The sequence below is a fragment of the Vicugna pacos genome, chromosome 2, assembly GCF_048564905.1.
Source record: "Vicugna pacos chromosome 2, VicPac4, whole genome shotgun sequence".
Lineage (NCBI taxonomy): Eukaryota > Metazoa > Chordata > Mammalia > Artiodactyla > Camelidae > Vicugna > Vicugna pacos.
Window position 1 is genome coordinate 71142061 of NC_132988.1, and position 25971 is coordinate 71168031.

Below are 25971 nucleotides of genomic sequence, written 5' to 3' on the forward strand. Positions count from 1 at the left end.
TTTCTAAGTCAAATAGATATTACCAGTAATATCCAATGCAATAAAAATAAAGGCTTTAATAGCTATTGTTTTATTGCCTTTGCTAGCAATTTTTTTTATGTCTGTTAGTGGTAGTGCTCAACAGAGAAAAAATATTAATCATAAAACAATTCCTAGGATTTTTGTGGCATTTCACTCTGTCTTCTAGATACTTTTATCCCCAGGGTCTGCAGAAATCAGGCAATCCTAAATTTATTGAACTTAGATTTAGACAATAATTCAGGTATCTTTGAAGACATTGACAGAAAATAAAATTTCAAGCTTAAATATCTATTGTGCATGTTTGCCCTTTTCCCACACCTGAGAAGAATATTAACATTAAATATTTGTGAAACTTCCATAAATCCGTACGTCATCATGCAATAGTCGTGCGAATGATTTAGCTGTAAATTGCAAAGTTTCTCCAAGGCTGATTTGTGGCTGAATGACACAGAAAATGTTTATTGAATGACCAAGCATAAAATGATTGTTTAAATCAATGCCTTTGAGAGTTAGCATTTTAACTGTAAGATGTTGCATGGGAAGTAGCAGCATTGATGTAGGCGATTTACAATCACATGGCACTAGGCATTAGCTAGACACGCAATAGCAGTGTTTTAAATAGGGATAGCTGCATTCCTAATTCATCATCTCTGAGTGTGTAATGAATGCTCTGTGGGTATGCATAAGTGACGGAAGGGCAGGCTCTCCTATTACTAGGGCACAGCTCATGGCAAGCACAAGAAGCAACAGCTCCAGTCTCGGCCAGCTTCCTAATATCAAATGCAGTACCTGGCTTTTTCTTACTTTTTGTGACTACTGAATGATTTTTCAGAGGGTTCTGCTGATGAAATTCATTTTTGATGTGACATTTTCAGAGTAAAATGTTTTTCATAAGCACAATGAACAATAAAAAAGTAAGATGAATGCTTTGCCACCGGAAGCTGGGAGACTGGCACACCTGATGTTCTTCTTCATAGGAAAACAGTACCAGGACATTCTTCTTAAGGAAAGAGTATAAAAACTATCTGCAAAGGGGTGTGAATGCTCTTTGCAAATAATCTGAGACTAGAAAACTCCAGAAATGCGGATTTTAATGAAAATATATGAGAGCATCGCAGGTATAACACACCCTGCACTTTCAGTGAACTGGATGTTGTTACAGGTAAATGTGATACACTGTGGAGATGAAAGAGTTTGATGCTGGCTGGAATCAGGCTGCAAAGTTTGAATCCCGTCTTACTGTTTATGAGCTGAAGGGCCTTGAACAAATTTCTTAATCTTTTTGCCTTAGTCTCATCTATAAAATGGAAATAAAAATGTATTGACTTCCCAGGATGATTCTGAGGAATAAGTAAGCAATTATATTTTAAATTACCTAGTGAGTTAAAAAGGTTAGGTATAAATATTAGTTGTCATTATTATTATTGTTGTTGTTGTTATTATTACTCATTATTATTATTATTAGGCCCATCCACATTTAGATTTAAGAACAAATATCCACTAAGTTCATGTTCCTTTCCACCTACAGTTCTGAAGCTAAACAGAACCACAAACTGAAGATATTGCCTTAGTAGATTCACTCATCTGATCAGCTAATCAGCCATCCGCACTGCTCACTCAACATTCAAGTTGTATGTAAATTTTTAAATGCGTCAGAATCATTTTTAATTTAAGGAAACCCTTCAAATTACCAGTCAATCAATGAGAAACAATCATTTACTATTTATTAGATTCTAAAGCTTTCTAAATTTTTATTTTCTTCTCTCTTTAATTACATACTAAACAAAAACAGAGGATTTTCCTTTTTGAATTCTTAAACCAATTCTCAGTTAAGAATGGATTAGTCCAGAGGAAAAAGACTTCTTTAAAAAGCCTATCACAGAGGCTATTTAAATAAAGAGAGTATCGCTACATTCAATATATGCTTCTCTTTTTCTCTATTTTGTCTCAAACTGGATTAAAAGTTCTTTGGGCTCAGGGATGCCGCTGTATATCTGTATCTGCCTCCAGCTATACAGCAAGGCCATTACAGAGACATTCAAGAAATATCTGCTGAATAAATAAATCAATGAGAGATGTGCCTAAATAGCATTGTGGTCCATTGATTTTTGGTTGAGAAAAGAAAAACAGTCACTGTCTCATAAAGGTTATGGGGAAATATAGTGCCAAGAATTTTGCTTGGAAATTTGTGCTTTACTTCTATTTTATATGATATTACGTAATTTAATATACATTTTAAGAATTATTATGAAAGACATAAATTCTTCATTCAAATGGAACTTGCTAAAAATGCCCTGCATGGTTAAATTTGGCTAAATTTAGAATAAAATCAGTTTTTTCAAATATTAACATCTGATAGAACAGAGTTTCATATTTTGAATATTAAATTTAACAATTTGATCTTGGAGACTTTCCTATATTTTTCAAAGCCTTCATTGTTAACAAAAGCAATCCATTACCACTCCGTTGCACCAGGCTCTTGCTAACAATTAGCTAGTAAAAGACTTGAAACATTTTGTGTTATATAAAAGCTAATTCACCAAAGTATGTGTGCTCCATTGTCAGTTTTGAAAAGCGGGTAATTTCCTAATAAACAAGTGCCAGCTGCAATCCCGAAGAGCACTAACTTGAGGGAAGAAGTAAGAGATGGAAGAAAGGTGAGTTTTTCCATGTTCTTGTCTGAGGCTGGATGCTGGTCCTTTGGGTCCGGCCCAGGGCTGGATCTGGCTGTGGTCTGCAGTAGGCTGACTGCTGATACCAGTTTAGGGCCTGTGTGTGGATACCATTAGTCCAGGCTTTCTTAACGTATCCTAGGAGGACCCCTTTTAATGTAACAAGATTATTTTGCCACATCCTCCCACCTGATCGAGCTTACACGTTTTCTTTGTATCAATTAAAATACACATGCAGTCAAGCCACCCTGAATTCATTAGCAATTTTAAATGAATACAGTTTAATAATCCCAATATTCAACATATTTTTAAAACTGCATTAGATAGATAGATGTTTAGTCTATAGATATTACTTATACTTAACTAACTCAGAAAAGAAGTGCCCAAACCTCTCAGGTTGGGAACTGCTGAACCGGTTGATGTCGTCAGTCACTTCCTAGTTGGGAGAGTCTACATGCCTTGATTTTCTTCTCAAACTATTCTATCTTCAAATGTGTTTTGGGCCTTTAAGAGGAATTATGATTGTACTTCATACTCTGTATATACATTTAAGTGAAAGATTAAAGAAAATTGTCCCCAATTATCTTTTTAAAACGGAAGGCTATTCTGCGGAGGCAGAGGCAAATCTTCCCTGATGCGTCATGAAGGAGTCATTCTCGAAAACTAATGGCTAGAAAATTGAGTAAACACAGAACTAATAAAAAAAAAGATTTCTTCACACCATGTGAAATCAGCCCATAGAAGAGCACATAGCTGTGGAAAATTTTGGGATAAGCACAAGGATTTTTTCATGATGATGGGATCTCAGGCTTGCAAGCATCAGCTACAACGTGAAAAAAAAAATCCCTCGCCACATATCAATACTGAAGAGTTGACTGTAGCCGCGTGACCCCGTTCGCCCCAGTGTGTTCTCACCCCATCCTTTTGAACACAGACCACAACACTATATTGGTTAAAATAAGATATTAATCAGGACTAAGACATTCTTCCGGTCACCCCTTGTTAAGTGCCGACAGTGCTACTGCACAGAATAAGGAAATGCTCCCAGGTGACACCTCAATTCTTTAATTTTTCGGACACTTGAGCTATTTCTTTTCCAGATCCAATTTGTAAAACAAAAGCCACTATGAGTGAGGAGTCCCTTTTCCTAAGTCTAGTTTACCAAACTTGTGATCTCCATCAATCTTCTATAAAACTAAGACGTTGCCAGGATCATCTTTCTTGGTTCTATTTATTCTTTTACAAAAAAGCAGTTAAGTGCCAAGTCACTTACTGCCTGTTTTCTTGCTGGATTCAGAAGGTAGATTTAGGAACCCAGACCCCTCCCTCCACCTTATTGTGCATTGATTCATTTAACTCATGAATACTGACTACCAACCAAGTAGCACCATCCTAATTTATATCGACATAACATAATAGGTATTTTTAATGAGTGCCAGCTCTGTACTAGCGCTGCAAAAAGCACTTTCATTACCTTCCTATCTGTTAGATACTATCACTAACCCTATTTTACATGTGAGGAAACTGAGAGAGATTAAATAACTCATCCAAGGATTCCCATGCAGACAATCTAAATCCAGAACCCATGATCTTCTAACCACTGAAAGAAAGATAAAGTATTTGTTTCCAACAAGAGTGTTCTGGACACTAAAGATACTTGAGATAAGGGAGAAAGAGGCCAAAACAAAAAACAAACAAAAACAAGGAAAGGAACAACAAGAAGAAAACAAACAGTAGAAACACAAAGAGTTTTCAACATCCATTAGATTCAATTTTCTATTCAAATATGCTGTCAGTACTGCTAAACTGACTCACTGTTTTTAGGCCCACGGAGGAAATGCAATAACAATAACAAGTAAGACAATGTATGTATTCAGACAGTTCTGAACATATGACTGACAAACAAGAAAAGGTATTCAATTCAAAGTAATTTCATCAGGTATGAAGTACCAGATCTAGAATTCTATGAGACTAGGGCAAAGAGAAACAATACAAGCTGTTAAGAGATCAGAACGAAAAGAGATCCCTGTAGGCTCAAGAAATCCAGGCCCTTGAGGAGAACTGTGAAAGTGAGTAGGATCTGAGTAGCTCCAGGAAAAGGCAGCCATTTCCCCAAACCGTGACTCCACCAGCACAGGGAGGAAAGTGGGAGTAAGCAAAGGCACGGCGAGCTTCCCAGCCTGGCCGCGGTGCGGGCCGTCTGTCTGGTGAACTAGTGGGAGCTGAGGTTGAGAAGACTGCTGGGTTCCCATTTGTGTCAGGCCTTGTCCAAAAGTTAATGGAAAGTCACTGAAATACTTTGTTTGTACTGGAGAGTGACAGGATTAAAGCAAAATTCGGGGAAAGTAAATCAAAAGCAGCAGGCTGATGGATGGCAAACACGACAGAAAAAAACATAATTTAGGGGCTTTTCTTCATAATAACTATGCTTTGAAGCCATAACTATTGTACCAGGCAGGAAGCAGAGGGGCTGCAAAGGAAGGTGCAGACCCGAAAAACACCTCTGGGCGGTGGCGGGTACAAGGAGAGCCCTCGAGCCACTGACAGATTTCAAGAATGTACACAAGTCTCACACACACACACACACACACACCCCTTTCCAAAAGCATGTAGTGGGAGCTCCAGCTCGGGCTGGCCGGCTGACTGATTCAGGTTATGCCTGTCACCCAGAGCAACTAAAAACACCACCCACTATCCGGCTGGTGACCCCACGGAGCAAACCAACCCTTCTGGTCCATGCTCCCCACCTCCTCCCGCAGGAGCCCGAGAAGAAGATGGAAAAGTTTGGGGAGTAGTCCCCGGCTCACCAGAAGGGCAATTTTTCATTCCTCAGCCACTCTCAGGTGTTCACAGAGGGAGGATGACATCCGGACAGTCCTCGGGCCACTCCTCCCTCAGGGCCGATTATGAAACTCTGGGCACTTTGTACCTCACCCCGCTAGTTAGTCCTCGGGCCCGCGGCCCCTCCCCAGACTTATAAAGGTCGCGGCGCGGGGCCGTCGAACTCACTTGCCTGGCAGGCGGGTTGTCGGACGGACGTGGCAGCCGCGTGGCCCCTCCGGCTCTGCTCAACGCGCCCCCCCAGCCCGCGCCCAGCCCGCGCCCCGCAGACGCTCACCTCAGGAGACGATGATGGAGCCGCTCCGCGCCTGCCAGGTCCCCGCGCTGCTGCTCTGCCTGGGTGAGTCCCCCGCCCTTGCCCGCCGCTCAAGTGGGGACAGGCGGCCTGCAGGCAGCTGTCATCTCAATGCGGAGCTTCCCACCAGGCTCAGGCGAGCTCCACTTCACGCGGTGTCTCTTGTTAGGCAAATCAGTCTTTCCCTCCAGCAGGGGATGGAAGAGGGCTGGGGGGGGGGGGGTCTGTGTTCAAAATGCTTTTCATTGATAAATCAACGTGCTATATATGTGATGAATGAATTCATAGAGCTCTGTATTTAGCGAAATAAAAAGTTGAAAAGGTTTGGGCTTTTCCTTTTGAAAATTTGCCAGTTCTAGAAATCCAAAGACCGAGAAGACGCGGTGGGGGCGGGAACCGACAAGACCCGCGCCAGTTAAAGACCTTTTGGAGAGAAATGCTTTTCCGTCTTGCGCTCAGTTTTCTAACTCAGGCCTGGTTAAGCTTCTGGGGGCGCTGGTGCGCGCCTGTGTCAGGTGTGCGCCGGTGTCGGCGGTGCTGAAGCGCCGGACACGACGGAATGAAAAGGCGTGTTTGCGTGTTTGCGTGCCGGGAGCGGGAGGGACGCGGGCAGGTCCCGGCGCTCCTCGCCGCGCGGGACCCCAGGGCCTGCCGCTTCCGGTTTCCCCCGCAGCCCCCGCCCCGGGAGGCCGGTCAGGCGCTCTTCACTTGCTGCTGATTACACCCTAGAGCTTGTAGTGGCTGAGTGTACTTTAATGCCCGTCTTCTTATTTGAGATCATTTAGTTCTTGTGCATACGGAAAAAAAAGAAAAAAGAAAAAATCTTCATGTAACTTCCCTGGTTTGAAAAAAAAAATATTGCTAGTTCCTAAACTTCAAGTGGAACTTGGGGTTTGTATATGAAAGTTGTAATAAGGAAATAAAAGTTGCCAATCTCAAATTCTTTCTGGAATTGCTATGAGGCGAATTCCCCTAACTCTATCTGTGCAGGATGTGACAGTTAAATTATTATTTCGACATGCCTTATCTCAAGAGTTGGGAGACTTTATGAAATGCATACTATGCATAGTCGTAACTTACTCGTCCAAGTTCAAGAACATAGGTGGAAACTGGATCTGTGGTTTCTACCAAACTTTGGTAAGAATGACTTGCTAGAAGAATCTCAGTGTGTCTTTGCTATCTTTGTTTTGAAGTCCCTGTGAAAAGAATAAAATTACAAAGGTGACAGACTTCCTGGAGTTAGAAATCAACCTAGAGGTCAGAATGGCTTAGCACTTTTTTTTTTTTTCCACCTGTAAGGTTGCTCTGAACAATGCAGGTATCTGTTCTGGGCCACTCATTGAATATTCTAATTTGAGACAGCAAGAGCCTATGAATAACCTGGTTACTACCCACCTAGTCTATGTGTTGTGTGTGTTTTTGTTGTCATAAAAGTGCTTAAGTCCTTTATTGCATTACTTAATTATAGTTCACCTATTTCATCAGCCACCAAGCCCATTTCCAAATGAGCGAGGTCAGTTTCTGTTTTCCCAGTTTGTTTAGATATTTCTCTGCCACTAGGAAAGTTCCTGTTTGAATTTCCATATCATATCTCTATACTCTACTGAGGTATGCAAGTCCAATAGTCTTATTCTAAGGCACATGGGAAAAAGGCAAAAACATCTGTTATTTCTGAAATTGCCATTTCTCGCCCCCAAACAAAAAATTAACTAGAAATGCTTTTCTCAAATGTCTATCCTTCAAAAGAAGGAGACATTTATTTTAGATTTTGGCAAACATTTTTTATTATTTTTTGTGGACTTACCTTGATTTATGGCTGGAAAAAAAAAATACAAACACCTTCACTTTCCTATTTTGCCTCAAACACATGCAGATTTAAATTGCTACACACTCCCACAATCATTTAGTTACTTTTGTATTTTATAAATATTTGATATCGATGTTCTCACTTTATGTATTGGGAAACTCTGGCCCAGAGTCTCACAGAAAAGCAGCACTACAATGAAAAAGTTCACTTTTAGCTGGCACTTTTAGCTTACTCAACATTAAGTAAAAAGGTTGAGATACCTCAAACTAGATAACACATTTCTAAATAACACACAATTTTGGAGTTAAATTATCATTTTTCATCCTATGATTGTTCCAAAATGAAGATGAGAAATTATTATCTCAAGTTCTGCAATGAATGTTTAGGGGCTTTTGATCTAAAAATCAAACATGTCCGCTGATATCTGAATGGACTTTTGAACACGCTCCTGAATGACATCTCAATGACAATTCATCCCTACTTCATTGCCCAATGACAGAGAAGTGAGCAGAATAAACACTCTTTCTTGAAAACTGAGGAGTAGGGATGACAGTGAGGCACTGGCTGGCCTCAGATCTTTTCTGTTGACCCCGAGAGTTTATAAACTGCCCATGTTGTCACAACCAGAGGTGACACATCATAGGCTGAAAACTTGATGACAGGCCTCTCCAGGCTGGATTTTTGACCCAGGTTCCCTAGCTGCCTTCCACATCATCTTGCCATACGAGCAAGAGCAACTTAGGTAATTGGGGTGTGTGGCTCAGCACTGAGGCCCAAATACAGGAGTTGGGAACAGAACTAACAGTTACCAAACGCCTCCTGTGTGCCAGCCATGTCGCGTGTTAGGTGTTTTACAATCTCATCTCATTTACTTCTTAAAATAACTCTACGAGGTAGGTATGATTGGCCCAGTTTGACAAATGAAGAACCTAAGGCTCAGTGAAGTGAGATACCTACCAGGACTTAGAGATAGCAAATGTCAAGGTCATTCTGGAGAAATGTGGAAGGAGCCGGAGGGTCTCAGAGTTATCAGGAATGTAATAAAAATAACTGATTCTAATAGAGAAGTTCCAGAGTAGTCTGGCGTCTGCCCCAGGGCTTAGAACCTGTTATGGGGACCAGTATATGTGCAAAAATGGTATCTTTATGGTATCACTCAAAATCAGGCACAGAGAAGATGTGACTGTTTCCTCTAACTCTGCTAAGAGATGTTGAATTTTTTACTTAACCTGTATTCAGCGTTTTTAATCAACATAGTACCCTGGAAATGACTTTTATTATGAAATAACCATTGACATCAGTTGATCAAGGCCTTTATTGCTGTGTTTTCCAAGATGTAAATTAAGTAAAACAATCAAAGAGAAGGACACCCATGTCCTTTTTGACTGACTGATTTCCTGTATCAATTTACAGTGTTACTGTGAATTGAACGTACTATATATGAGGGACCAAGTTGGAATCTACAGTACATTTCTATTACCAGTGAGAAAATAAACATACTTCCTTGGCTAAAAAAAAAGAACAATAGTCACACAGTCACTTTGGAAAAAATGAATTTGAATGTCTTCTTTCCATTTTTGCCCAAGAAGCTTGCATTTTCTGGTTAATGATCACCCAGGAGATACAAATGTCATGTTAAGAAATCCTCTTTAAAGAGACTGTAAATTAAGGTGTGGTTTTCTCATCTGTCAGTCCTCACTCTGAATACAGGCTTATGCAAATTGTCTAATTCATCTGGCTGTAACTGCTGTTAGGAGCATTCCTTCAGAAGACAATGGGAAGACTCCTCAAAGCTGTAATAGGAGAGCTCCTTAGGGAGGAGCACCGTGACACCCATGGCCTTGGTATGACCATCCTGGAACCTTTGAAAAAATGAAGAAATGCAACAGACTCAGTGTCCTCTGGCGATGCAGTTGATGTAAGACTGGATGTCTAGTGACAGGGCAAAAAAAGGTGCAGTGACATTCTAGGTTAAAGTAATGATTTAATTAACTAGGTTACTATTTATAATACACAAGACAACTTGATAATTCTCCAGGAAAAAAAAGCGTTAACCCTTAATCACTTAGACAAAAAATCCTGAATTTTAAATTTGAGGCATGAAAGTGAGTTAAATACAAATCCTTTTGAAAATCCTTACGATAAGAAGAGCCTTTCTTTCTCGATTATCGTACACACACACACACACACATTCAGGTATGGCAAACTTTATAGTTTTGAATCAAGGGACATAGTATATAGAACACAAGTTTCATACCCCAGTTCTTTTATTTCATACTTTCACAAAGGTTTATTCCTCTTTGAGCTTCAGTTTTCTCATCTGTAGAATGGAGATTGTAATAACTACATTGTTATTGTATATGGATATTATAAATATGATAATATTAATTTTTTAAAAAAACACTTTTAAAATTAGAGCTGTTAGCAGCAACAGCAAGTGCTTTTTTTTTAAGAAAAAGGCCTCATTTGATCCTTATAATAACTTCCTTTTGCCGGGTAGGGTTTTGTAATCATTTCCATTTTACAAATGAGAAAACAGAATTCAAAAGAAGTGAATTACCCAGCATGTAAGGGCTGATTTTTGAATAGGCTGTATCCTCTACTGCGGATACTCCCAACTCACACTTCACTTTTGGTGAAAGTTCAACTCATCCTTTAAGTCTGAAGAAAACTATTAAGCTTTCTCTGATACTCTCCTCCATCTTTCTGTCACCACTGGAAAATAAATGGGCAGTCTGCCCCCAGCCCTTTGCACCTCTCTGAGTCCTTCGGGCCTACTCTTCTTACGTCGCACTGTAAGTGTGTATCTGGCCGGTCTCTCTAAGTACTACTGTACTTGTCTTTTATCATTCACATTGTGACTGACTTATATTAATCACCCAATAAATGTTGTGGGATGGATGATTAAAAGGTTACTTATTCCGAGTTCTCAGCACTATATTTTGACTCAACCAGCTGTTCTTTGAAAATGTGCTGAGAGGCAAAATATTCTGATTAAGCAATAGTTCTTGAAAATTCAATTCTATTTAATAATAAAGTTGAATAATTTTTCTTCCTTATTTTTCCCATTTCTCTTAATGGAGTCTGTATTCACTGATGGTATGCCAAAAAAATTTAAGTATATCAGCACTGTGTGTGTGTGTGTGTGTGTGTGTGTGTTTGTGTGTGTGTGTTGTGTATGTGTGTGTGTCTATGTGTCTGCGTATGAGAGAGACAGAGTGAGAGGCTGGGTCAGTGAAATGACTGAGTGATGGATAGTCAGTAAGAAAAAAAAAAGTACCGTTTTAGAAATGAAAGGAAACTTAGAGTAACCTGATCTAAATTCCATCTCCCCCTCTACTCCACCCTACTCATGGGTGCTGTTTTTAGAGATAAGGAAACCCAGCTGCAGAGGGATAAACTTAGTATCTGAGCTAGAACTAGATTCTGTATCTTACGGATCTAATGCAAGGTTTTTCAGCCTCGGGTCTATTTACATTGTGGACTGGATAATTCTTTGTTGTGGACTGTCCGATCCACTGCAGGGTGTTTAGCAGAGACCCTGGCCGCTACCCACTAGATGTCAGGAGCACCCCCACCCCCGCCTCCCAGGCCAGTTATGACAATCAAAAATGTCTCCAGACATTGCTAAATGTCCCTGGCTGACAAAATTACACTAGGGTGGGAAGCACTAGCTAATGTGTTTTCCATTGCTATAACACATTGCCACTCATGATTCACAGTTTTAGTAATCAGTAATCAGTGAGTTACCAAGGAAGAAAAAAATCATATTAACGATAAGCTGGATGCAAATATAAAACCAATTCTAGTGTTAAAAAAACAAGTTAGCAATTTTTATTGCTGACTTCGGCACCATTGGCCCTGAACAATGATGAATATTATTCACGATCCAGTCACTCCTCCTTTCTTCAGTCATCGCATTGCTGACCACTCTGTGCCTCCTTTGATAACTCTGTTCTCTTGTCTCCCACGAGACTGAACTTCCTTTTTTCTCCAGTTTCCTTGGCCATTTCTATCCACTCCTTATCACATATTTCCCAAACTTTTATTATTTGCCATTCCATACTATTTCCCTTGGAACATTTAAATGACTCCTAGGCCTTTAAAGGTGGTAGTTCGTCATATGACTTTCAAATAGACTCCATCGACTCCATTCTTATTCTTTTACTCAAGATCTGTCTTCCCAAGGGCCTCATAAATATACATAGAGGACATATGAGCTACAAACTCAAATCCCTTCACTCATTAAGTCCTCCCGTCCTGTGGACTAGCTACAAATGCCACCATGAACCTTCTATCCTGGCTGTGTCGTCTACTCTTCTAATGGCTCCACCTCCCTGGAGATTTTCTGGCCAGAAACTTGGCATCATCTGTGAATTCTCTCCTTCCCTCTCCCTGGTATCTAGCCTCACTAACTCTATTTAGAACAAGAACTCTATCCTTTGCATCAGTTTTCCTTTCAGCATCTTGTTCAGTATCTTGCATCTAGAAAAATATCAGTAGATATTTATTGAACAGATATTACTGAGACATGTAGTTACTAAAAGTAAGCAAAGGCTAAGCTGCGCCCTCCTTCTTCCCCATTTATTGAGTATGACTAAGCCCTTCCCACCCTCCTGTCATACTACAGGTGCATACATGCTTCTCATGGAAGCTGAAGTCTCCAGTGTTAACCAAAAAATGTATTTCCACACAATAAAGTTTCTCAGCAGCTTCCGTTGTGCTAGGTGCATTACATCGATTCTTTCAATGAAAAGCGATTCACTTTGAGGCTTTTAAAATCATCTTTTATGTACTCATTTTCTCTTTTTGTGTTTTGATGATCACTGATTAAAACTGTATCCTTATGCAAATTCATTTTTTGGCAATAGGCTTCTATATAAAAGAACGAATGATAAGATAGTCAATATGGTTTAAAAAATGTCATTAAGTCTTCAAACCCTTAGGATGCAATACGACCATAATGGGAAAAAAGTTAAATGGCAAACATTTATAATCCAAACTGCTGCTCCTTTAGGAGATTTTTATGTCAAAACAGTAAAGTAATAGAAATTTAAATTTCTGAATTGGATCAATAGGGGTAAGTGTGAGAAACAACATGGAAGAGAATAAAGATAGAAAAGTTTATAAAAAGACCCTACCATGTAACATTATCTTGAAGAAAAAAATACATATTTTCAATAGACCGTTTGAAGTAATATTCTAGACATGAATCTTTGGTTGTAGGGGCTGCAATTCCCATATTTAGAGCTCTTAGTCACAAAGTTCCAAAGCACCCAGATCAATATAAATTAAGTGTACAGTAGTTTTATCCAGTAGCTGATGTGCTTTCTCCTGCCTTAGGAGGACATTTCCATTATGAATAAGACATACACCTTTAAATCCATGTTTAGGCCAAAGTAAACTATACTCTTATATTTTGACTCACTGATTCTTGATTTGAGTAGCTTTAGCTACAGTATTGTATGATCACTGAACTGTATGAGCGCTTTGAAGTATGATTTAGAAATTACTACTGAAATTGAAGGGTTTGATTTAATGCCTATGAATTGAAAAATGCAGCCTATTAAATCTTTTCTTGACACTTGACAAGGGAGATCTTATGACTGTATTTGAAACTCAAAATTAAAAGATTTATTTGTAACCCATTATTATATCAACCTCTGGTTTCATCTCGTTATCCTGTTTTTAATCTCTTTTAATGAAGCTTAGTTATAAGGGTAACACTGAAAAACTGTAGGAAGAAAATGATTGATGGTAGAAGGCAAGGTTTACAATATACAGATACATATATATATATATAATGAGATATATATATATATATATATTTGTACACTAGTCTCTGAAAAATAGACTGTTACTAGAAAGAACTGACATTAATTATTTTCAGTGTCTGATGCGATAAAGAATTTGCTATTATTTTAACCAAGTGGGGCATGACTTTATCTAATAGTGGAATTTAATTTAAAACAAAAAGACATCTAGAAACGGTGACAGCATATTCACTCCTTGAAAGCATACAAGACCTAACAAGCCTGCTACGTTACAGACAAATCCTAAAATCACAGACTGCCGTGGAGAAGGTAGAGAACTAACAGTCCATGAGCACACAGGCAGGTGACCACAGCAGAAGTGTGAACAGAGCAGATTCTGCTGCCTGTTTGGGCTGGACAAATACTATGATTCATTTGAATTTGCTGTTCTGGTCTAAATATCTTAAAAGGTTCAATTGGGAAAATAAAGTGCATTCCTTTCATTCTGCAACCTGTCTCATTTTATTTGAGATCATTTGTATTTGCTTGATTGTTATTCAGGAAAGTCGTTTTATTTCTGAGAACGTCAAGATTATTGCAGAATAGGTTTGGTCAGCCAGTCACCAAATGTCAGTCTCCTTCTAGATGGCCCCTCTGTGTGGCCATAAGGAAACAAGGACAAAAGAAACCATATGCAATGAAAAGGATGTTTTCTACATCTGTCACTCCTCCTGACTTTCACGCAAGCACTTCTTACTTAGTGCTCGGGGCCCACGACGTTTAGTATCCCCTACTGGGGTGGTGGTACTCAGCCTCTCCCACACGTTGTCCCCGGTGTTGTGTAAGGTGTGGGCTCGGCTCTGACTCACAGAGTAGAGGTGATTTGTATCCTGTGAGTCATCGGCATCACTTCCTGCTGGCACAGTTGGCCATTTCACTGAAACAAATCCCTGAAAGGTGAAGGTAGACAGATGGACAGGAGCTTTAGACACCTGAAGCCCATTTGGAAATTTAACAGAAATAGTGGCCTCCAAAGGGACTTTTATTTTCATAACATTATTGAAATAGATGTTCCAACGGCCAGTTTTGAGTTTTCAGATCCTCTGCCCCATTATCATTTAGAACAGAATTCTTCTGTGTCTTAGTTACCAAGGTGGAGCTGGCCACCAGATCTGTTTACTGACCCTCTGGTATTTCAGAATCTTTAACATCATAGTGAATTATTTTCTTAGCAAGGACCCATGGTCAAGATCAAAAACTCAAATGTAGTATTTGCAGTTGAATTACAGAAAGATTATCATGGTCAAATGACAGTAATGTCATGAAAAGCTGAAAGATTAATGGAATATATGGATATGACTTTAGCATCTATTCTTTCCCTGTATGACTTTAAAATAATGAGTTGTGATTTATAAGGGTGACAGGGTGGTGGATATCAAAATTGTCCGTGGCTGGGTTGTTTCAGTCTTTTGATTACTTCCACTTACTCCTTTACTGTATTTGGCAACACTCAGGGGCAGAGATGAAGTTGAGGGAAGCTTAAGAACCACTCTTTTAAAGCAATAGAGCTGTGTAGATGGACACATGATTTAGAACCAATTTTGCTAGTTTGTTGGCTATGTACATCTGTTGGAACTGTAGTCTAAACACTTTCATTTGATAGAAGCATTTAAAATTATTTATAGTTTCTTCTGTAAAATACCCGGATGTTGGATTAACGTATCAAGTCTGACAGAAACCATCCTGAGTGATGGACTATGTCCAAGGGAGCGTCACAGGTTAGGCCAGCCCAGTTTTTGTAGAGGCACGCCCTGCCCTGTACATTCTTTAATTCATAAAGGCAAATATTTCACTTGTGGCCTGGCCAGCTGGAACACAGTTTCCAACAGTAGAAAAACTAACAATACTAAAAACCTTTGAGGGGGAAAAAAAAAAGACTACAAAGCAACACCTTAAAGAAATTAGCTTAATTCTATAATAGTTGCAGATTGCAGTTGTAAGCAATTCCGAACAGGAAAGACTAGGGTCTAATTTGTGCTAAGGATAAAGAAACGATTCTTTGCAGGTAGAGAAATGTGCATTTGCACCATGGACCTGGATGGCCCTTTTGCAGTGGGAGAATTGGTAATATCTCCTCCCATCACTGAAGAAGCATGGAGGAGCTTCATGGATGTAAAAGCACACATCGAGAACTCTTCAGAAGTGAAAGTGCAGGTCAAAATTATATTGAGAAGTAGAACAAAATTGGCTTGGATGAGAATCTAGTTCATTCTCTCAAGAAGACCATGTGGACAAAGTCATCTTTCTCCATCTTTGTTCAACTGACAGTGAAATCCAAACTTTAGCAATTTTTTTGTCATTTAAGAAAGATGATTTCCACCCTACCCCAACTCCGTAACAGCAATTGAAGCATTACTTATATTGTAGGAGAAATATGGAGTGGGAAGGAGATAGTTCTAAACTTTTCAAAAGGTACTTTCAAATCATTGAAAGGTTATGAGACGATGTCAAAAGATAGATTCCTAAGTTTTACTTTCTATGGTCACTAGATAATTGATCTTGGACAAGACAATTTATCTGGGTTGAGGTTGTTTGGGGCTAATAACTACTTCGCAGGATTGTTATGTGTCAAGTTTGAAACATAAGAAATCTCAAACTTTGATGCTCTTGTGTAATTTAGTTTTAAATTTTTGTTTTACCCAGAGAATGTGCAGTTTTCTTAACATATACATACCTCCTCTGTTGAGAAAAAATAAAATTCTTTATTACTTAGATTTAATTATCCTTTAAAGTATCAAATTACAGAGCGATTTATAACCTTGTTATTGACCAGCAGAGGGCACTACCCACATATACTGCTGCTGGATGTTGAGTGTCATGGACCATTCATCAAGTCTCTGGTATGTTGGACGTTTCAGAAAAATATCATTTCACTTAATTCTCCCCAAAACTCTATAAAGTAGGGAAAATTAAGATCTGGAGAAGTTAATTAATTTGTCCAAAGTTACATAGCCTGAGTTTTCTCCCAGGATTGCCTTTCCACCATGTTTTGTTGCCTCCTTATGGGGTTAAATAATCTGCTTCAATTACATTTATCCACGTTTGTTCCCTGTGATGTCCAAGCCCATTAGACTCTAGTATTATTGCCTGTTTCCAAATCTATAATGTGGCCCATTAAAGACATTGCTGTGTACTCTTGGGAAAGATACTTAAACTCTTTATGTCTCAGTTTTCTCATATGTCTAATGGGGAGAACAGTTGTATCTTCTTCAAAGAGTGAGTGAGTGGATTAAATGGGACAATATAGGTAAGGAGGGTAGAACCATGCCTTCATGTAGTGCATGTTCAAGAAATGCTAACGGCTGCCAACTACCACCACCACCACCACCACCAATAATATTTATTATACAACGGTTACTCACAGAGCCTGGAAAGAGTGACTGAAGAGCAAATAGATGACTTTTAAGAAAAAGAGGCCAAACTCTCTTCAGTAAACATCCGTGCAATTAAAAGGATTCTTCTTATACTTTCTATGCGATTCAGAAACCACTTGAGTCATTCTGGTGCCTGTTTTCCAACATTTGTCTTTTCAGGGGAGACAGATGATGACAAGGCTTTGTTTAACCTCTTCCTGGGCTGACCGGATTCTAGGGGTGGATTCTAGGGCTCACTGTGGTCCATCCAGCACGCGTGTTCATTCCCGTGTTAGATGAGATATGTTCTGACTTTAGATTACACTTTATTAATTAAAAGCTACTTTCATGTGGAAAGCAAAGAGTAACTTAGGTGCTTAAAGGGATAACTAATTTATCTGAGGTTGAGAGTTCCGTTTTGTTGTTACCATACATAGAAGCTGATTTTTTAATTTGAAGGCTTCTTTTGTGATAGGTTCTGGCTTGGAGCATTGCTCTGAACACATCATGGGTCAAACAGTGGAAATTTTCCAATTTTCCAATTGCTAAGCTTCTTAAGAAATCAAACTTCAAAATCAGGTCTTTGAAAAGGTTACTGTGAAATATTTAGAGCAAGTCCAGTCTATAACTCTGAATACAATGCCAGGGCTTTTACCCATAGAAAGAGGAGCGAGGGGTTCATTTATTTTCAATTATATTCCTATTTCCATGAATTACTTTCTTTTACAGTTTTGATGGGCCAAATTTATGATTTAATTAAAAAACTATAAATACTGTAATTATGTAGAAATCTGATCAGGATTTCTTTCTTTGCAGCATTATTTATATATTTGATTTTCCTCCATAAATAGGTTTCCACCTTCTACAAGCAGTGCTCAGTACAACAGTGATTCCTTCATGTATCCCAGGAGAGTCCGAAGATAACTGCACAGCTTTAGGTAAGCCCAGATTTGTTGGTGTTGCATCAAAGAATTACACGTTCTTAGCAGAAATATAAACTCAAAGACTATAAATACATGATAGTGGGGAAAAAAGGAGGGGATAACAGAAGAATTGTTAAAACATCCCCCCTCCAATGAACTAGTGATCTGAAAAAATTATATAAAGGAATAACCGGAGGCAGAGGGACTGGACATCTAGTTATATATAAAGATTTGATCTTAAAGAGGTAAGGAACAAAGAAAATCAGCACTCTCTAGAGGTTTGGTCTTCCTCCCTTCCTTTTTTTGGTTATTTAAACAAGAGTATTACACTCAGGATGCTTTGTTCAAGATACTTTGTGTGACTGTTTCACAAGCATATTTCACATTTTAATATCTAAAATATTCTAAATTGTATTTTATGTGTAGGTTGCAACATTATTCTAAAGAGGCTCCTGCTTTTATTGCTGTATTTATGTAGCCAAGGCTTTTATAACTCAGTTTGTCTAGTTCATGTCAGGTCTCATCTTTAGAGATGTTGGGAGACTTTGATTGATTTCCCAAACCTCAAAAGATTGGGAACGCACACACAGACAGGCCTTGCTGGCTTAAAACCCACTATAGAATTAAGCTTTCTTAAATTAATTAGTGGATTCAGCCTGCTGTTGCTTTTGGAGTAATGTCAGGATTATTTTGAGATTTGAAAAAATCACACTGACTTTGTCTGGATAAGTGAATAACTGTGATTTTTATGTATATGTCTTAAGCTTACCTTTTCTATCCTTAAAGGTTGTCTTCTGGGAATTATATCCCCAGGCTTTATTTTGTTTTGTTTAGTCTGTTGGACAGTTTTTAGGGGGTCAGGTGTGTGTTTATTGGTAATCACAGTGACTTCCTAGTCCTGAAAATACCTGACCAGCTTTGTTATAGCAGCTCAGTGGTTACTATTATGAAAGGCTTATTACTACTTTAAAGAAAGCAACACTGCTGGTGGGAATGCAGTTTGGTGCAGCCACTGTGGAAAACAGTATGGAGATTCCTTAAAAGACTCGGAATAGACTTACCGTATGACCCAGGAATCCCGCTCCCGGGCACATATCCAGAAGGAACCCTACTTCCAAATGACACCTGCACCCCAATGTTCATAGCAGCACTATTTACAGTAGCCGAGACATGGAAACAGCCTAAATGTCCATCAACAGATGACTGGATAAAGAAAATGTGGTATATTTATACAATGGAATACTATTTAGCCATAAAAACCGACAACATAACAGCATTTGCAGCAACATGTGTGTCCCTGGAGAATGTCATTCTAAGTGAAGTAAGCCAGAAAGAGAAAGAAAAATACTATATGAGATTGCTCATATGTGAAATCTAAAAAAAAACCAAAAACATAAATACAAAACAGAAACAGACTCATAAACATAGAATACAAACTTGTGGGTTGCCAAGGGGGTGGAGGGTGGGAAGGGACAGACTGGGATTTCAAAATGTAGAATAGATAAACAAGATTATACTGCATAGCACAAGGAAATATATACAAGATCTGTGGTAGCTCACAGTGAAAAAAAATGTGACAGTGAATATACGTATGTTCGTGTATAACTGAAAAATTGTGCTCTACACTGGAATTTGACACAATATTGTAAAATGACTATAACTAAATTAAAAAAAATAGAAAATAAAAATAAAAAATGACCTATCAAAAGAGCTGGTAAGTGCATCAGGGTATGTTTCAAGAACATTTGTTAATGAAATTCATAATCAGAATAGTAAAAACATAAATGAAACTATTACTATTACTGTAATTTTGTTCTTCACATTAAATAAACTTATATATATTCATACAAAAAAAAAAGGGAAGCAACAGAATTTACTCAACTTTGCATTTCTTTTACAGTTCAGACAGAGGACAATCCACGTGTGGCTCAGGTGTCAATCACAAAATGTAGCTCTGATATGAATGGCTACTGTTTGCATGGACAGTGCATCTACCTGGTAGACATGAGTGAAAATTACTGCAGGTAATATGCCAAATACAAACAAACAGAAGCAATTTTTAAAAAAACTGTATTTCTCTTTTTTTTTTTTAAGTTACTCTATTATTTTCATGGGCTGCAACTTATATGTACTATCGGCATGCCGTTTATATGTACTATTAAAAACTTTATTAAGTGATTTTTTTTTAAACTAGGGAACAAATAGTAGAACCAACAATAATTATCAAATTGTACAGATTCTTTGGGGGTGCAGAATGGGGAGGGCTTCCGGTGCCTTCCTCTCACACTTGCCACAGTAGCAGCTGAGCTTTTAATCTTTTCACTGGGCTTATGTGCCAGCCACTGTTACAAGAATTGATTCCACTGATTTATACGAAAAGCACCTCAAACCTACAAAACTTAAAAGGCACCGTTTTCAGCCACCTCAGCAGCTGAATCAGACTATCGTTTTACTACCACAACTGAGCTTGAGGGCTATGTGGGGCTCTTTTATCAAAGCTGGCCCAGGTTTAAGGTCAGCCTTTGAATTCATCGTTACAACTTTTGGCAAACCTTGCATGATAGTGTGAGATTAGCTCTTAGCTCTTACCAAACTAATTCAGAACCATGATTCCTTTTTTAAATAACTGATCTTTCTGTGCATTTTCCTTTAGGTGTGAAGTGGGTTACACCGGTGTCCGATGCGAACACTTCTTTTTAACCGTCCAACAACCTCTGAGCAAAGAATATGTGGCTTTGACTGTGATTCTTGTTATCTTGTTCCTCGTCATAGTCGCTGGTTCCATGTATTATTTCTGCAGATGGTAAGCCAGCGTTTTCTTTTTTTTTTAACATTCTACTTTTGTAAGTTACATTTATACAATACATTACAAACTGGATAAAAATACGGCAAAGCATTATTTAGTGGGATAAGACAGACTCTGGACTGATGATATTTGTAAAGAAGTTTTAGCAGCCGAATGTCTGGATTTGACTATATTATTGGCTCTGTTATTTATTATCTCTGTGACTTTATGCAAGTCAAGCTGGGAGTATCAATTCCTTCCTCTATAAAATACAGATGGAAATCCTTATCCTACATGAATGACAGAACTGCTTTCAGTATTGAATATAACACATGTGAAAGTAAACCGTAAGGTACCATGCCAATGTTAAACTTAGTCACTTGTATTTAATTTAGTAGGTCAAATTTTGTATTTCATAAAACACGTTTTATAAATCAGTAACCCCGAGGCTTAAGATTTTGAAATTTAAGGCAGACTAGTAGAAATGAGTTTCCAGGTAATTATAAAAGTTTAATTTTAAAAACTGGTTTATGTCAGTCCCCAGAACCTCCATCTTCATCACTCCATCTTCATGTACAATATTGTACTGACATATGCTGATAACTGATAGAATATAGAGTGGGCACTGAAACTACTGACAGTCCATCGGATTGTCAGTTTTTTAGGATTAGGATCAGGATTTGGGAATAGTGTGACTTAATTAATAATAACTGCCTGTAAAATGTCTCCATGAAATCCTTCTTATTTTGGAACTGATACAAATGTTTTAGGGTAGGTTTGAGTGAATTTTATTTTATTTTTTGCTGAAAGTAATGCACCTTTACTTTGAAAGCCTGAAAGGGTGCTGTTATTACAAGATTAAATTTATTTTGCCCATGTTTGATTCTAAGTATTCATCAAATGATAATGCCTTTTTAAGTTAGTTATAGTCACAGAACTGCATATTACTAAAACTGAAATACACTTGAAAGGTCTTTGACTACAATCCTTTTCTTTATAAAGGGGGGAAAATGAGACCCAGAGAGGTCAATTGGGATGGTCCAGCTCATTTAGCTGATAAGTGGCAGAACTGAGCCTAAATAAAAACTTTCTAATCTTATTCTTCTCTTAAGCAAAAACATTATGCAGTTTCCTCAGGGCTACACGCTTTATCTCCAAAATGGGTAGAAAATGAATTCAGAGTATTAGGAAGATAGCTTTAATGATTGAGTAAATGAAGATTCTGAATCATGATAAATATATGAATCCTAGATGGAAGAACTTGGCTAGGTTATGTAACCCATTTGTACTTCACTTTCTTTGTCTGTAAAATGAAGATGATAATGATAAATGTGTGTATAAAATAAATAATGACCATAAAGCACTTGGAACATTGTCAGTCACCTAATGATTGACATCATTGTGATGGGTAGAATGTAATAATGTAGTGTGATATTCAGAATATGTGTACTTTAATAATAAAGGAAAGAAGGAAGGAAGGAAAGGAAAGGAAGGAAGGAAGGAAGGAAAGAAGGAAGGAAAGAAATGAAGGAAGGAAGAAAGAATGGAAGAAAGAAAGAAAGAGAAGGGAAGACAGAAAAAGAAAAAATGCTAAAACAGCCGAGGATTTAATGTGGTCACATGCTTTCCTGGAATTTTACAATTTCATCATCTAATGTGAAAGCCTCTGAGAAGTCCTTTAACTGCATTTCACCATTTCCTCCCAAAATTGTTTGTCCATAAATACTAACCCCTCCTCCCCTCTTTTTCTCTCGTGTCCAACCTAAACCTCTTCACCTCTGTCATTTTGGAAACACTATGCTAATGTACCTTTTGAGTGCATATATTTGTTTCTTTTGTTAGCATACTTTGTTCTTATTACGGTGAACTACAGTGCTAACAGCTTCATTTCTGAATATTTCTAGGTATAGAAATCGAAAAGGCAAAGAACCAAAGAAGGAATATGAAAGAGTGACCTCAGGGGAGCCGACGTTGCCACAAGTCTGAATGGTGCCATTAAGCTTCTGAGCAGGGATGCACTGCATGGCTAATTATGTTAATATTCCTATTTTATTAATAATACTTATGTGGGGTCATGTGTTAAGTCAACAATGATGTATTTTTAATATACTAAGAAAAGTTTTTATTTTTGTTTTATTTTTGACAGACTATTTGCTAATGTATAATGTATACACAATATTTAATGTAGAAAGAAAATGGTTATTTTTGTAAAAAAAAGTTATTTCCTGGGCTAAATGCTTTACTGAAAGCTTCAAAGCATATTTACTGTCTGCGTAAAACTCAGGAGAAGGTGATGCCCCGTTCGTTGTTAAGAAGTATCAGCAAATGACAGATTTCTGTACGCCTAGATATACAGTCAAATCAATTTAATAAGTATATTTTTCTGCTCCTCAAATCAATGATAATTGTTTTGACTATATCATAGTTTGATGTAAAAGTTGGCACCACTGGGGCATGTATTAAAACAGTAATGCTGTGGGAACTGGGGAGAAGCAAATATAGATCGTGTGCTACATGCTACACACTGGAAACAAACTAAACCCAGGAGGCTATCCCCCCTCCACCTGTATCTTTAGCTGTAACTTGCTCTTAATCCACCTGGAGGGAAAGTGGACAGTTCTCTATTCTAACCCACAACTCCGAAGATGCTCGTCAACCCTGTAGCAGATTCTCCATAAGAAAATGAACTGAGAACTTTATTTTATACCATCTTTTATGTAAATAGTATTTTATAGCTTCACAGTTTGTTTGTTTTTTTTTTTAGTACGACATTTATGTGAGCTAACTGTTGCTCATGAGATAAAAAAATAATTCACACATGAAGCCAAAATCCGTGCTTCTGTTTAAGACTATTTCTCCAGGGACTTTGCTGAAGAATTCTAAGTTTAAATCATAGTCCAAGATCTGACGGACTGATATTATTTAAATTATTATTTTAAGTACTGTAAGACAGTAGTACTATATATTGTCTAAAGTTGGAAATACAGTTATTTCATTTTCTATTCAAGAGAGTTTAAACTTAAAACAATGCAGTAAGTAGCTTCCTCTAAAATTTAAAATGATATATTTAAAATTACATCCTGATCAGAGAAGTGGGGAAAATATGAAAAATATCCTAGTGTATTTTTCCAAATGAATACATTCATTTGAAAACTTTTAAAATGTGGAGGCTTAACCACACCTTCCTGTGGAGGCTGAGATGAAACCGGGGTCCTGTTGTTTGTCTTTTACTTTTTGAAAGAGACTAAGATTTCTCCTATGCTCTGAGCCCATGGTCTCAGTGAGTTCGTAAGGGTACTTGGCACAACCACATAAGGAGGCACATCTGTCACCACCTTCAGTCTCCTGGGAGACTGTGTTATTGAATGCTGGACCTTTGGGGACAATGTTTCAGGATCCCATACCTGGTCAGGGACGATCTCTTCTTTCACCTTTTTTCTTGGAATATGCTAGGGCAACAAAGAGGAAGTAAGTAAGTGATGGCTGACTTCTAAAGTGCCAGGTGCCAGGATTTGCCTCCATACGTATTCCTGCCTTATATACCCTGGTGCATTCATGTGACTGTCATCCAAAGTCCTGGGTCTGGCCCTCACTGTTAGGAGAACAAACAGATAAAACCATCTTTTGTTGCTCTATCAACAATATATAAAACTTAAAAACAAGATAAAGAGAAATTGAATAAAATTCAGTAAGATCTAAAAGGATTTTTCTGTTTCTCACTAATACAGCTTAAATCCTGCACACACTTATTGACATCTACTGCATGTAAAGGAGGTTTGCTTATTTTGAGTAATCTTGATTGCTTCAAAGAAAATTTCTTGACGAACCAAGAAGTTAACTACAATCTATTTATTTTATGACAAAAAGAGAGTCATATTGGTTTATCTTAAGCATCTCAGTTCATACTACATAATTAATGTTAAGTAGTATTTTAGGATGTTTTTTAATCTTTCTTTAAGAATGCTTAAAAAGCTAACCCCTGCAAAAGTTAAATTTTTTCTTATAAATGCATATTGAATGATAAAAAGGTTTGACACAGATCTCTTTAATGGGTGAAAAAAAAATCATTGTTTTAATGAGGATAATGCTGAGCAAACTTGAAAAATGATTGCTATCAGCTCATGTTTCCTACAAACAGTGGAAAAATTTTGGCTCACATTTAGTCTATCTTCCTTATTCTACATATTTCTCACTATATGTATTTCCAGAAGGGGCCATGAGAACAAATGCAAACCCAATGCATAAATGCATAATTTGTGGCTTTCGACCAAGGCCACACAGTAACCCAGTTGACGTACTCTATAACCGGAGACATAAAGTTCTGTGATTGGTACAAGATTCAACCTCGTAGTTAAAATTTGCGTAATATATTAAATATTAAAAATACAATCAAATGCTACTGTTCTTTTGGACATTCTTTTACTCTTATATTTGCCAAAGTCAAAGCAAGCGGAGAAATGGTGCACTAGTATGACAGATTTTTATTTTTGAGTCTTTGAGAAGAGAGTTAACTAAATTCAACTGCCGTGAGATAACAAATCAATCAATTTTTATGTAGCAAATACATACTAGTTTCTAATTTCTGTTGAATGTAATAACATAGTTTTTAAAAACTCCTGTCTGACCCACCTTGCCATTTTTGCTGCAATATTCATTCTGTAGACATTTGGGGGAAAATGTGTTTAATTGGCTGCCCAATATTTCGATATTTTCTAATCTTTTTCTACTCTTATTCATATGGGCAAAGGGGGAATAACAATTTGTATGCACAGCGTTGCTGGAATACAGTTTAATCTTTTAACTGAAGAATAAATTTATCCAAAATATATGTTATTCAAATTGGATGATACTAAATGTAAGACAGTGAGTTTCTCTCTGCTTTTTTTGCACTCTGTAATTGCACTTTTCAAGTCTTAAGAGCCATTTTGGTATACAGCTTATATTAAAGATGCTATGGAACATAAAGTTGTATTGTATACAGTTTAAAGTAACTTATTTGACAGTGAATTTTATGAGAGTACTGAATTGTATCAATTTGTTTGTGTTCAATATCAGCTTTGATAATTGTGTACCTTAAGATTTTGAAGGAGAATATAGATACTTATAATATATTATTAATTTTTATTTATTTTTGTTGGAACCTGGAAAAAACAATTGAAAAATAAAAATGCATTAAACACCTTGCATTAAAAATGTCACTGATAAATATGGTCTCTTTCTTTGTTTTTTTTTTTCTTTTTTCCATATTACATTAAAGGATTTCAAAGCAGTGACAGGTCTACAATATGTTTTGATATAAAGACATATGGCTTTAGTTTCAGAAAGCATTATATAAATTTATCATATTTTGTAGCCTACTATAGTGATGAATTTCTTTGAAATATAAGGAACTACATTAATCATGTAGGGGTTAGTATTTTTTAAAAGAATATTTTAAAGGGTATTTTTGAAAGTATTTCTA

General features: G+C 37.5%; 1 protein-coding gene and 1 long non-coding RNA gene across 3 annotated transcripts in view; one reads left to right on the plus strand and one right to left on the minus strand.

Annotated features, from left to right (window-relative positions):
- LOC140686802 (uncharacterized) overlaps positions 1-5903 on the minus strand; it is a 143702-nt gene extending 137799 nt beyond the window's left edge. For both annotated transcript variants that reach the window (XR_012060736.1, XR_012060734.1), the window contains exon 1: positions 5812-5903. This is a non-coding gene — a long non-coding RNA (uncharacterized lncRNA). The remainder of the gene's footprint in view (positions 1-5811) is intronic.
- EREG (epiregulin) lies at positions 5744-25701 on the plus strand. Its single transcript, XM_031684019.2, has 5 exons — positions 5744-5874; positions 17654-17740; positions 19626-19749; positions 20379-20528; positions 22415-25701. The coding sequence occupies exons 1-5, from the start codon at positions 5823-5825 to the stop codon at positions 22494-22496; spliced, it is 495 nt and encodes a 164-aa protein (XP_031539879.2). The 5' UTR covers positions 5744-5822; the 3' UTR covers positions 22497-25701.
- The last annotated feature ends 270 nt before the right edge of the window (positions 25702-25971 follow it).